Source organism: Syngnathus floridae, chromosome 4 (assembly GCF_059516105.1).
Source record: "Syngnathus floridae isolate MCC-2025c chromosome 4, RoL_Sflo_1.0, whole genome shotgun sequence".
In the NCBI taxonomy this organism is placed as follows: Eukaryota; Metazoa; Chordata; class Actinopteri; order Syngnathiformes; family Syngnathidae; genus Syngnathus; species Syngnathus floridae.
The window spans coordinates 16,848,456-16,862,913 of record NC_142416.1 but is presented as its reverse complement, the minus strand read 5'-3'; the positions used below and the strand labels follow the sequence as shown (position 1 = coordinate 16,862,913).

Below are 14,458 nucleotides of genomic sequence, written 5' to 3'. Positions count from 1 at the left end.
AAACAGATAAGGACAAGGTGTTAATAAATTAATTGGCATACTTGAGTATTTTCTTAATCATAATATTTGAGATCTTACAATAAATTGCTAACAGCATCAGACTACAATTACAAACGTACAAGTCGTGTTCGAATGACATTGGTGAACATATTAGAGCCATAAGAGAAGATCATTTTAGAAGTTCAATTTTTCGGCGTTGCCGAACACCCTAACACGGAGACTTCCCACATCTGTTATGGCTCTGATGCTACCAAGGTGGAACATTCCCTGTATGTTTTGAAACAAACAGAAAAATTGCAGTTTGTACAAGCAGTGCGTCAGGAGCTTCTGGTGTTTCACATTTCTGAGAGTGCGTCTTATTTCCCAAACATTTCACCGATCCAGTGATTCGCTTCCAGTCCAAATAGCACAACCCTAATTTGAATGCAAGGCACCTACGGGATTATTCGGTGAACACAAGTGCTACTTCACCAAATGTGGATTAGCGCTGTAGCGAAGGGAAGTGCTTAAGTACGACTGATGTTGCCTGGGAGTGAAGTGATGTCGAAGGACTCCCAAGGATTACCACGAATGTCTTTTTTTTTTACCCCAATTTATTTAGTGAAGAGAATACTTGCACTCTCTAAAAAAAAAAAAAATACAAATACTATTCTCGGATAAATAATTTTAATTTAATTTTATAAATATTGCAAGGTTTTTGTTTCAAACTACTTTATAGCAACGTCATCTACTTCCAAATATTCTTCTCAATTGATAAGAAAAAGAATAATAAAGATCAGGTTTTTGACATCAATTGCTCTAGAGTACTAAAAATGTTTTATCATTTAGGAATTGAGTCTCCACTAATTCATAACACCCAAATCTCAATTTAGTATCACTGAAATAAATTTTTACTTGGTAGTAAAAATTGAATTGGCAGATTTACTGATTTTAATACGAGCTGGTAAATATGCATGCGATGTACGCAACTGTATGAATCATTCGGTTGTCATTGCATGAAAATATAACAATAATAAGATAACGTTAGATATTGACACAATCAAGGTGAGTGACATTTTTGAAATGTTTCCAGCCATTAAAAAAAATGAGGGCCTCCAAAAGATATTTTAAGTATGCCATCAACTGTCAAGGCTTGACATCGCCAAGTCTACAAAAAAAAAAAAAACGCCAGCATTGGATGAGAGGTGGTAACAAAAATAAACAAAGCCTTAAATCGGAGGAATTATAAACACGCTGCCATTGAGAACGAGGGGGAAAGCCCTACAAACAATTTGCGGCATGTCGTCGTTTCAGCTCTTTCTCCGCACTCTGACACAAAGACGGGTGCCAAACAATCGTGGAGACGAGCGAGGGGATGACAGCGAGGAATTTGCTGTTGCGGAGAGAAAGCAAGAATGTTTCCACTCGAGCTGAATGCACAGCAATATATACAAACATGTATGCACAAGGACATTCAAGTATATTTGGGAATGTACACAAAATTTCGAATGACGTCCTGAAATGTGGCGATGAAGGACACGATGAGCATTGCAGGGGCGAGACCTTCATAGTGTCTGCTCTGCTTCTGTTCCGTCTCTTTGACAACATAAAACGACATTTGCCCAAGCCGCGCTGACCGAGTTCAATGGGCAAACGGAGGTCATCTCAAGCTCACGCATTCCAAAAATGGCCTTGAGCCAGCGCCACTAATTCCCCTGACCAATATTGTTGTAAAAGGCAAGAATTGAAGTGGATTTGAGGTCCACACGACACATTGAACTAATTAAGTCATCAAAAGCAATAGAAATTGAAGACGTAGGGCGACGGTAAAAAGATCAACGGACTTATTAAGAAGGTGACTCATTAGAATGCGTTACGTGCTACTCTCCGAAAAAGCTGGACTGGACTTTTGGATCTTGTGCATTGCTACATCTGTTTTGCGGTTTACTCGACCAAAAATTTCAAACTATAGTGAGTGAGACCAATAAATATTGGGAGGTTACTGATGTGGTTTAGAAAATAAATCAACTCAAAGATTTTTTTTTTTTTGGGAGGGAGGCGAGGAAATGTTGAAATGCCCTCTGCTGACTATTTAAAGGAAACTCCCATATTAGCGCCATTTTTGTACTGTCAAATGTTCAACACTGTAATTGTTCTAAAATAGACTTTTCGGATGGTTTATTGAAGCAAAGTTTTACAAAATAAAGTGAATCGGGCAACTCACCGCAGGAGGCCGACTTTTTGTCCACCAGCTGCACCCGTCGTGTCTCATTGCGAATGCGGCCGTCTGTCTTATCCACGAGATGCGTGATGTCATCAATGATATCTAAATGACAAAAGAAAGTTTGATAAAGACATCGAAAATGCCGTATGACGGAATTCACAACAGGAAAAAAAAAAACATTTTCAATTCAATTCATATTACAGTATATAACCGTTCCACAGTCCAGTACATCGCTTCACTGCAGCGCTGTTGGCAGTCAAGTTTGCAAAAAACATAATTGTCAATTTCCTATTGTAATCTACACTGCCATGTGTGTCAGCTATTGGCCCCGGTTTGGATCTGACGGCCCACAAAGGAGGCCCTGTTTCACCAGAGGTTTGTTTATTTAAAATGCTATTACAGTGGATAAACCTCCGAAGCCACAGCAAATTTGAGCGTCCGCATGTGTGTATAAACCCAAAGTTTGTAACAGTTGTACTGACAATCTAGCCCGCTGAGACACCTTATCGACCCTTGACCGGACCAGATAAACCCATGAAATCAATTCAAAACTTATCAGTACTTAAGAAGGAAAAATGGCGTACATACGTGCCGTAATTAAATTCTAAAGCTAGTACCGCCAGTTTTTATGTCTTTCTAACCACATGCGTGAAATGGGTTGCTGTGTTTCACGTTGTCACACACACACACACAAATCAGAAGTTCCAACATCTGGCCTTGTGAAGCACTTGGACACATGTGGTGAGATTAGTCTCACTGTTGGACATCAACCCCCTGCCACACTGACAGCCTCCCTGAGCCAACTGTTTTGGGGAGGGGGGGGGGGGTCTTTTAATGCATCCTTGAATTGATTCCTCTCGGGGAGTAGTTAGCTAAGTGATGACGAATGTTTTGTTTATTCGTGCTATGTTGCAAGACAATCATGCCAGCAAACAATACAATCGTGTAGTGATGGCAAAATGAAGCTTCAAATTTGCATCATGAACCAATTTGACTCTTTTCGATAGCACTGTTGGTTTAAATAAAGAAATTTAAGAAATGGCAAGTCAGTGTTCTTTTAACCTAATGTTGAACTGAGGATGCCATCTAGAGGAGTCGAAAAATACAACAACTGCTTCGTGAAGCTTCGTTTTCCCCTCAATAAAATCGTGACAGTAAATCTCAGAGTTCCACAATGGGTAACTGAAAGAATATTAGTTATTTTGGCTCAAATGTTTGTTTTGAGCTACTATACCAACACTGACACATGTTGCTGTCTAATAATTTTTCTCAAACTAAAACCGGCTGTATGTGTGTGAAGAATTTCACCTACGTTAACCCCAAGATCTGCCAATGCATGACAGACAACAACCAACAGTCCATTGATGGACGACTTCAGTGAAAGTTGAGCCTCGCTTTCACTCACAAGACACTTCAAACAACAGCTTAAAGAAATCTTGAAAATATTCACACACCTAAAGACTGTTGAGTTTGTATTTCAAAATGGAGGCCCAGGCAAGGTACAGTCATTATGTGAGATGCAAACAAAATGAGTCTCTCTTGCTGGAAAAAAAAATGATTGATTTTTTTTTTTAAAATACAATTTTTGGGATAATTAGCATTTTTTCCCCCTCCCTTGTGGCCAGATGCCACCAAAAAATAGAAGCATGAGGGTGGCAGCGGCGGGGGTGGACCACCGTGTCACTGGCACGAGCGCCAACGCCAGCTGCCTTTGCACTTCATCAATAGCAGCACACTTCATTAGCAACGACACCGAGAAGAAGGTGATGTATTGAGAAGAAACATTTAAAAAAAAAAATGTTTAGACTGGTTTATCAGCTTATCTAGCAGGCAGGATTGCTATCAGTTTGAATATGTCGCTAAAATGGGTAGCTAACAGTCATTTTAATATAGCAACTAAGCAAAATTATTTTCAAAAGATTTTGGGATCATGGTCAAAACGTTCAACAATAGTTTTTCGTTGGACTATAACTTTCCCATATGCATTTGGGAGATTTCAATCAAAGATTGTTGTCTGATCGCTGCTGAAAAATTACATTTTAAATTGTGGCCGTTGTATTATGATTTCTATTTCACACTAGTAGGAAAGGAAATTAGTTCATTGTAAAATTTAGGAGGTGTGCACACTTATGCAACCACCAGATAAACTCAACTATTTTGACAGAGCCTCTATAAAATAATTGTTTTAAGTGTGATGCAAGTTTCCAACATTTAATTTTAATATAAAAAAAGCCAATCAAACAACAAACTAGGGCGTTCGATAAAATTTGGACTAACCACAGGAAAGCCAATGAATAAAAATAATTAATACTACAACTAATATTCTGGGTACTAAACACTCACCATTTAGCGCTTGTTGAGTCATGCATATTATTTTGACCTAGCAAATATACAGTTCAAGAAAAAGTAAAAAGAAAAAAAAGTAACATTTGAACTGGATTATGCGTTTAATAAAGAAACAAGTAGGGAGCACTTAAAATTCCAGGGTGGCATATGAGGTGCATGTAATTGCTGAAAATCTCTGTGAGTTTTCGGGGATAATTGAGTTCAACCCGCAAAGGGCCAGAATAAATGTTTAGCCAACAGCACGGCTGAAAAAACTTCCCATCCAGAGTGGAAACAAAATTCTACATTTGCTTGTGGGCAGCAAAGGAGAAGGGCGAGGCTAAAAAAAAAATTGCTAATATATGATGTCATAGGACCACCACACTTCTGTAGGAGCTAGCATAGCCTAGCAAGCCAAGTTATTTCCTCCTTATAAGATATTTGGTGGTAAATGATCACAAATTTATATTTGCTGGGTGACTCACAAAATTTCCTGTCAGATCTATCAAAATAATCTGAAATATAATATCCTACAGAGGGCCTTGACGGGTTCTCGTCTGGGCATAACACGTGCAATGGTTATCAGATGGCGAATGAAAGCATCACCCACCCGCTTTTGTGTTTTTAAAAGCGTGACACATTGTAACACGTGTGTGGCGTGATGAAAGTCTCGCTATAGTGTCTGCTGGAAAACGTGTCACTTTGAAGGCTTGCTGATTTGGATCGCTTAAGTACCGACTTCACACAAATACCTCTCGGATACAAGGACAATGGCCCGCTGTATGTTATGTCTACAATTGCATGTACTAAATTTGATTACAGTCAAGCGCAATATTTGACTCAGCTTTTACACCTGTGAACTTTTCTAACCGTGACATTTCCACCCCGGATAGTAAGTTATCGTTCGGGGCTTTTTTGGTCCCTGGGGATCCTTGAATTTATTTCACAATTGCGTGACCGTCTTTTCGAGACAACATTTGGAAAAAGTCAATGGGAAAGTTCTCATCGCTTGGATATTGCTTTCGCAGGGATATTTTTAACCTGATTTCTGTGTTACACGAAAGTCACAAGAAAGTGGTAATAGAAGTCAGCAAGTATTAAAAAAAAAAATCCCTGACTAGAATATTTGAATGACAAATGAATTACTGTTTGAGGCGGAAAGCAATAAATGAAAGTTTCTAATATGTGACAGAATGATTTGACCAGAGGAGGCTGAACTAAAATGAGGTTTTTTATTTTTGTCGATGATTCTGGTTTTTATATGACAATGAAACATATTTCTAAAGTAAACTATGATTACTAATGAGCAAAGAATGGAGCACATAAACAAGCCTGTTTGCACCTGTCATTGAAGCATTGTAGGTATGCCTTATAATCTGAAAAATACGGTAATTGAGACAAAATAGTTCCTTCTGAAAAGTTCCGCGGAGTCATAAAACGAGATTCTCTCAAATATGAATAAACTGTTCAGGAAACGAATCAGTAGTTAAATCCAAGCTGTTAATGTTAAAAACAATCGAGACAAGACATAATCTTATGGGTGTGAAAATCATTCATATGTTTTTGATCAAAATGGCACGACATATGTCATCTCAGTATTAGCATTCCAGTAAAACCCATAAAGCCACTTTCAACCCTCCTTATTGTCCACTAAAACAGACAGATTACTCCAACACATGGTGCTTAGAGTAAAACCCATCAAGGAAAGTTTGTCTCCAGTCCTCTTGGCTTTAAGCATAGTGATGGGAAAGAAACTCTCCCACCCTTAAATATATAGGTACATTTGTAAGAATTTTATTTATTATTATTATTATTATTATTATATTAAGATGCTTATAATAGTAAATAATAATATTTTATGTATTATATGTTTTTTATTTATTTATTTATTAAATATTTATATAACATATTTTTCTATATTTAATTATTATTATTATTATTATTATTATTATTATTATTAATTTACAGATGTCATGATTTCAATGCCAAATTGATAGTTTGTGAAAAAAACTTTGGAGTGCCAGTCATGAGATGATGAGATGGATGGAGGCGGGAGTAGACGGGAAACGGCCTCACCCACACAACGGACATCTGGATGTGATTTTGTCGTGCAGATGAGCTGCACAGGATGGAAGACACCTTTCTTTTTCATCATATGCTGCATTTGATATGTCTATATCCAATGTGAGCGGTTATGTGGCAGGAAAAAATAAAATCCTGGCTTGTAAAATCTTGTTTGCACCAAGCGGGTCTGGTTTGATTTAGATTGGTATCATCCATTATCAGGCTGACGTGAAGATGTCAAAAATATTTGTAGAAAAATTCCAAAAATAAGTGTTTCCTTTCATTCAAACTTCGCTACGGTTACAATTTATGGGTATTTTATGATTACTTTAAACCACACTTTTACGAAACGACATATTTCAAAGGAGGTGCAAGCGTGTGATGTAAAAGTGTTGTTGGAACAGAGCCACTTTCTGACATGAGGAAACATTCAGCTCAGGTTTTTTTTTTTTTTTAAATGTCTATATTCACATAAGCAAATACGTGACTTGAAAGCATTTTTACAGACAACCTCCGCGATAATGTCTTCGTCCTCAAAATCTCACCCTGACCTGCATCTGAAACTCAGGTTGTGTTGCAAAAGCGTCAAGACCAGCACTTAAATCCACACTAATCAAGAGACAAAATAGGGGGGAGGGGGGGGGGGGGGGGGGGGGCGAAGGGTCTACAAAAGAGTAACAGAACGTGATTGATGAAATGTTTTCAGATGTTATCCTTTAGAGTCCAAAATATGTTAATTTCCTTGCTTGGCCCGGGAGCACAAACTGCTCATGTTAGCCGATTGTTAGAACGTTCTGACACTGACGGTCTTCCGACAGAGATGGATGCTGCTATGGATGGACAGATTAAAAAAGAAAAAAAAAGAGAGAGAGGAGGGGACTCATGATTGATTGTAATCCACTTAGAATGCAGTCTCGTACTCAAGCTAGTCGGTGAGCAATCTATGTTCGCCAACACTACGAGCCAGATTTCCCTTTTAATTCATTGACGACAAATAAAATAAAAGAAGCCCGCATTACAGTATTACGAAAAAAAGAAAAAGAGCTTCAGATGATTCATTTCAAATTTATGAGTAGGGAGACCACAGAAAATTACGATGCGGGTGTCTGACATTATCCGCTCGCATATTCGATGGCTTCAATAATTCATCAAGTCACGCAGTCAGCCAATCCGACGGTCACACAAGACGAGGTTCGCTGCAAGTTTGACATCCCTTCAATGAACGTCACGGCGTGTTTCGTCGGGAAAACACGACTCACTCGGGCCAGCTTTGTGACTGGGACAAACGATAAATCAACGCTCAGCTCTTTCCGTCATCTTTAATGTGCTTCGTCACATATTGGAGCGATATTACACATGGAAGACGGCATGATTCATTCCTGCGAATGGTTTATGCACATGACGTTTGTTTGAAAGTGCTGATGCGAGTCAACTCATGCCGAAAGAATAGCCGATGTCATCATTCGGGAGATTGGTCTCATCTAAATATATCGGATGAACTGAAATAGAACTGTTGAACTCACCGAGTTGAATTTAGCAGTAGCAATGAAAATGTTCGGGTATTTTTATTTTTTTTAAATACGAATATCCAAACATGCTATTGTTATGTAGAAAATCAAACTGCAAGTCGTTATGGACTAAATAACAATAAGTGGAAATTGAAAATAATGATAACTTTCTATATTTTTGGAGCCTTGGCACTAATCTGGGGGCCTTCGAGTTCATCTCTCAAAAAAGGTCATCGTCCGTGTTGACCCGAGTCGGAAATCTTTCTCCAAAAGGAAACGACTGCAACCTTCAATGCACTTGGGTCGTGGGCTAGACTCCAGCAGAAGACTACAAAGAGCTTAATCTATTTATAGAATAACATTGCATTCACAGTACAGTGGTCACGGAGGAACAAAAAAAAAAAAAAAAAATAGTTGGACGTGGCTAGTATCACGATCGAGTTGGAAGTATTTTCTTTTGTGACGTTTTATTGGCCTCGTTGATTAAATTAAACTGGAGTTTGACAAAGTCTGGCTTGACATTTATTGAAAGTTGAAGCACGGCTGCCACAAAAATGTCAAAATCAATTAGCAAGGTTTTGACAATTTCTTATATAGTAGATGAAGTTATTAATAAACATAAGCATTTAGTCGTGTAGCTTTTCAAACTATACTCTGGGGGGCATTTCCGACCTGTTGTCAATTTTTTACCATTCCGCAGCATATAGTAAAAAGAATCTTCTGATCTTCTGTCGGCTAATAATAGCATATAGATATCATTCTTTTTCTGAATAATATTGTGGAAAATAACGTGCCATACTTTCTGTTCAAATATCGTGCCATCAAGATCTGATTTCATATCACATTAATGACTCAAATGAGCGCTTAAAAATTGTCAGCTTCTTACAGATAGCTCCTCAGCTGCTGTTTAGCACAGGGGCTGATCTATTCTACCGACATAGAGGGCCGCCGGCCACCCCAAAATAAAGAATCCCTTAAAACTATATAAGCTATGACAGCGCAGTTATTCAATATATCAATATCAAATTGCTTAACTGTAGCATAAATGAGTATAGAATCAAATAATTTATGAGTGGCCCTTGCATTCTTCTATTTTTTTTGTATGCGGCCCCCCAGGAAAAAAAAGTTTGGACATGCCTGATTAGTCTCTAGCATATTAAAAGAATAGAATAAAAAGATGAGCAGGGCTTTCAAATGTTTAGTGTTGGGACTTTTCCTCATGGAAGTGATTAAAATCCTTGCAGGTGGCGCACGTTTTTGTGGTCTTTGAAAAGAAATAATAACTTTCACGCCATTAAGTTTATATTCAAGGGTAGTGTGGCCTCCATTACACGGAGCCGGCGACAAGCCATTGTTTTAGCGGCCAAAATAATTAGCCTTCGCGCATTCTTGTTTCAGAATTGGAGCAAAGGGGGCTCTCCCACCATTTGAGTTTGTGTAATTGGAAACACTGACATGGCGCTGAAAAAATGAGACGGGGGGGGGGGGGGGGGGGGAAACACGCCAGCTGAAGGAGAGAGCAGGTTAAAACAATCATCTCCCGTTTCTCACTCTCCTCGCTGCCCGTCAATGTGGGACAAAATGCGCCAAACATCTGCCATTTTTTTTCCCCCAGCTGAGAAGAAGCTTTGGTGGTTTCACTGCTTTAGTGATTCCGTTATTCAACCTCGGATGACGTATTAAAAGTTTGTCTCCGAGATGAAGGCTTTTAATAAGACGTGAGTTTTAGACAAAGATGATTCAAAATCAATAAGACAAAAAAAAGTTGACTTCAGATCTCGGTCAGGTTTTTGCTATTGAATGGCATCACCTGTGAAAGACCGACTGTTGTGTCGAATTTGAAGATTCGAACTTTACCGTTCTGTTCGTCCAGCTCGTTGCCAATCTCCTGTCCCATGACCTTCTGCCGGCTAATGACCTCTGCCAGCGCATCGAGACCTGCGTCCTGCACTGAAACCACAAAGAAGAACCAGGTGAACAATAATTGCCGTCGGACCGGCCCTCGGCGCCACGTGCGAGTCATTTAGCAGCCTCGCTTAAAACGATTACAACCGCAGCGGTTTCGAGGTGGGGTGGAAAACAATCACGCCGGAGAAGAATAGAAAAGACTCGGCCCCCGCTGATCACAAGTTTAACGCGCTGTCTATCACAGTATTTTTTTTTTTTTATGAGCACGGTTTGAGGCGCTAACCATTACCCCGCTCAGTCATAAACCCCTCACGGGACTGAAAAGCTCCAAGAGCTTTGGGTTTCACTGTCGTAAAAATGAATCTGCGATCCCAAATTGAAACGAAGCAGAGACATTGCAATGAAGTGTCGCACGGAGAATTCTAATGTCTGGCCGTTCGAGTCATGTCCAAACCTTTTATTGGTTTAGTGGGAGGGAAGGGGAAAAAAGGAGAAAACAATCTTCGAGTAGATCTTCTTGATGTGGGTAGTAATGGGCACCTTTCATGCGTCGGCGACACTAAATCCAATCTGTTTGGCGTGTGATATGGTTTCATCTATTAATTTTCCTCTTCATGCCAACTTAACTGCGTGTTTTACCATCTCTTACTGGAAATACCCTTGTGCTGGATTTGTGTTACAGCGACAAGAGTGCTTCCATATGGGTACCACATCCAAATGTGATGCGGGACGCCTGAAAATTGATCAGTGGATGAAAATGAATAAGTTGCCCGTGTTTTTTTTTTTTTTTTACCTTCGATGATTCGTTGCTGCTGTTGTTTAATCTCGCCAAAAGTCAACCCCCTGGTTTCGTCCGATTCGTTAATGAGCCACGGGTTGGTGGAGACTCCGTCGCTTGCTCCTGCGCCTCCGGCCAATAAGGTGGACCTTGAGCATAAAATTATAATCATGAAACAATAATTCTTGTTTTTATGTTGTTGCTTGAATTTCTACATTTGTGAAGAGCAAATAATAGCATTCGATATACATATGACTTACATGGCTCCTTAACAGAAAGCCATGTAGTATCGGTGCGTAGTATCGGAGACTTTGAGTGTCGAGGCCTGTCTATATAATCTGCACAAACGAACTCAATAAAAGGTTAGAAAAAGGAGAAAGATGGCAGAAAACATGACAGCATCTTTTTACTCATTTGGATGGGAAACAATAACCGCAAGTGCTGTGCGCTGGTGGTTTTAAAGCTATTCTTCCGCTGATTGGTTAAAGCTGTCGCTGGAACTCTTGTGGCGACAGGTCACCCCGTGTGAGATTGAGTCCAACCAAGTCTGCTCGAATCGAGCCACATGCGAGCAAATCCACGAGCCAGGAAATACCATGAGAAAACGGATGGTTTTACAATTTTTACTTTCAAATTTGGTCACGGGCCACACATGACGTTTATCACGTTTCGTAACGCGATAATTATTTCAAGCTGCTTCTGATGTGGTCGCCAACCCAGAGCCGGTCTAAGCTCTCTGACATGTTTGATTACTATGAGACCGAGTGCAGGCCCCGCCACTCCGTCCCTCGCAAGTGCTCGGTGTGTGAAGATCCAATTAGCCGGTCAGCGGGATGCTCAAAAGCCAGTCAGGCAGATCTCTTGGAGGAAGAGACTGCCGCCACCAAAGCCGGAGCACACACCACTTGACTGAGCGACTCGGACAGCAGAGACTTAACTAATTATAATTATTTCCAGTGCAAGCAAACATAAAGGAAAGGTGAGTGAATAATTGAGGAAAGGCCACGAGGTGAAGCCAGCCTTCAAATGTCGGCGCCACATCCTTCTTTTGCTCAGTCTGAAATGGAGATGGCCGATTGTATTGTCTCAGGGAGAGATTAAAAACACCTCAGCGACCTCCCCCATCGCCTAATACCTCAAAATCTTTGGAGAAAAGGTGTCTTAGATTAGCCAAGCGTGGCCATTCCCAGCACCCCCCCATCTAACGTTCTGACCTCAGAGACCACACAACGGGAACCACAAATTCAAATGACCTCACCACACATCACGTTAAAATTTCAATCTCACTGAGCAAACTGAAAAGCACATAACCACATGATTAGAGGGAATTTATTAGTGATTTGATTTGTCTTTCTCAAGGTCTTTTAAGTAATTGGGTGTGTGGTCTGTCAGGAGATAAAAGTCGCCGGCAAGCACGACTAAGCACCTCCATGCCAAAATTAAAGCTTGAGAGATTTCGGAGAAGTTCAACTTTAGGTTTATTACTCGCGGTATGTTTTGGCCTGACTTTTATAACTTTTGAATCAGATTCATTCACTTGCATTTATTGCTATAAAACCATTGTAAATAAGTGGACCAGCATTCCAGAATGTATTACGCCTCAACTGTATGAGAAGTTACTTTAACTAAAGAAAACCAATATTGAGTGATTAGCATGAACTGTAAACAACAAATTATAAATACACAGACATAAACAAACACTGGTCAGGAGGAAGTGAATCAAATAACGCCTCAACTGAATGATTCACATTTGCATATTCCCCATCAAAAACCTGAAAATCCATTCATAAAAATGAATTAATGGGAGACGGGGAGAGTATTTTTTTCCAGAGGATAGCACAGCAAGGGGTGCTGGGACACAGGTCAAACCCGAGTTCACATTGTGCACAGACTTGCAGAACGTTAGTGACCAGTGACAAGATCATCAAAGTCCAGCTCAGAGCCTTTGACCCTTCTGGTCAAGGACATGGGCAAGAGAATGAGGAGTCATTATTTTTAATTGGACGCCCAACACCGATGTTCATCATTGGTGCCTTCCGACGCGTTGGGCCCCAGAAGCTTCATGGACTGACATTTATTTTGATTCAATGATTGACAGTAACCAAGAGAAACATTGTGTGTAACGTCACACTACACTTGGAATACACAAGGCCTGTTTCGGGATTCATTTCTATTGTTGAAGCACAATTTAAAAGCAGCGTCTGATTTTTATTCGTTCAGGGCTCAGCTTAGGTAGATTATACATCTTATTTCATACTTCACAAATGCAATATTCACCAGACTTCAATTTTTAAATTAGTGAGTTTGTACAGAACATATAATTGTAATGATTTGTTTTACTTGACTTTCACTTTAATTCCTAAACGTTACTGCCCGCCAACTAGTATCACCCGGTATTGAAAAAAAGTCCTTGTTTGGCTTATTTGAAAGATTGATCAATTGCTTAAAACTATTTTACATACCTGGATGGAGCTGGTTCTGGGATATCGCCTTTAAAAGTGGCATTGAGCTGCTTCTCCCTAGTCAGCAGGTCGTCAATGAGATTCTGCCGCCTGTCCGCTTCTGATTGCATTCTGATGGCATCACATTAAGGTCATATAAATTTAGGGGCTTAAATTTTCTAAATCATACAATGCAAAATAGTAATCTGTCAGGTCGAAATAATTATTTGAAGATTACCAAATGAAACTATCTTTGTTAAAACCTTTTATTAAATTACTTTACCTGACTTTTTAGGTGTGTAACAAGCCAGCTTTTATTTAAAGCTATCTGCTGCCCTCTACTGCCCAACTAATGTCACTACATATTCGCAGGCTAGCCTGCCTCCTTCTCTCATTCACTTCAATTTAAAGAAAAAGATACATTCGCCGCGATGAAGAAGCCCTCAGCACACTATCTTTAAGCTGGGAAATATTTTGTTTGAGCTTTTGAAGTGATGCCCGTAGTGCCATGTTGACCTAAAAAGAAAAGAAAAGCAGAAATGACAGTGGAAAATTTGAAAACCACAGCACCATATTGATTTAACGATGGAAACATTTTCTCACCTTGGCTGGGTTGCCCCCTGTTCTTTGCTCTCTGTTACGTTCCTGTATTTTTTCCGCAATTTCTTGTGCCAGCCGACAAGTGGCATCGTAATTTTGTAACCTGGATAGAAAGGTGACAGGAAAGGAACGTCTGAGTTTGACAACTGAAGACCTCCATTTTGTTTTAATGTAGAAACGAATTGACTTGGTCAATATTCGTTTTGACCAACGTCTTCTAACGCCACTTGACGGTCATGTGACACATTGAGTTCGCGCGTTACTTTCAATCGCATTCCTATAACGTTTAAACAGTCAACCGTGTCGTTTATAGATGTAACCGAGTGGTTTTGTGTTACACCATAAGGTTTCAGACATAAAGACAAAAAAATATATACATGTAGTTGAGTTAACACGAAGTTAAAATAGGTAAGCTCCACTATAACGTGAAATCAAAAGCTTGACGACATTAGAATTGAGGTTTAAACATAGGAATACTGGAAATAACACAACCCAGTTATTATTATTAAATTTATTATTTACCAGGTATCCTGAGACATTGTTTGAGAAAGGGAAAATAGGTTTAAAGATGAAAATCCAGACTGCTGCAATTTACTGTTGCTTAAAAACGCTTCCTGTTCGAGTGTGACGT

General features: G+C 39.6%; 1 protein-coding gene across 3 annotated transcripts in view; it reads right to left on the bottom strand.

Moving 5' to 3' along the window:
* Window positions 1–14,458, bottom strand: part of stx8 (syntaxin 8) — a 23,756-nt gene extending 9,298 nt beyond the window's left edge. For 2 of the 3 annotated variants that reach the window (XR_015858168.1, XR_015858169.1), the window contains exons 1-7: window positions 14,350–14,458; window positions 13,831–13,930; window positions 13,649–13,743; window positions 13,249–13,359; window positions 10,802–10,935; window positions 9,958–10,050; window positions 2,204–2,305 (exon numbers count right to left, since the gene is read on the bottom strand). Coding sequence is in view for 1 of the 3 variants with exons in the window: in XM_088374584.1 (XP_088230710.1) it covers window positions 2,204–2,305; window positions 9,958–10,050; window positions 10,802–10,935; window positions 13,249–13,359; window positions 13,649–13,743; window positions 13,831–13,930; window positions 14,350–14,366 (652 nt within the window). In the remaining 2 variants the exon portion in view is untranslated. The remainder of the gene's footprint in view (window positions 1–2,203; window positions 2,306–9,957; window positions 10,051–10,801; window positions 10,936–13,248; window positions 13,360–13,648; window positions 13,744–13,830; window positions 13,931–14,349) is intronic. The other variant, XM_088374584.1, reaches the window with a different exon arrangement.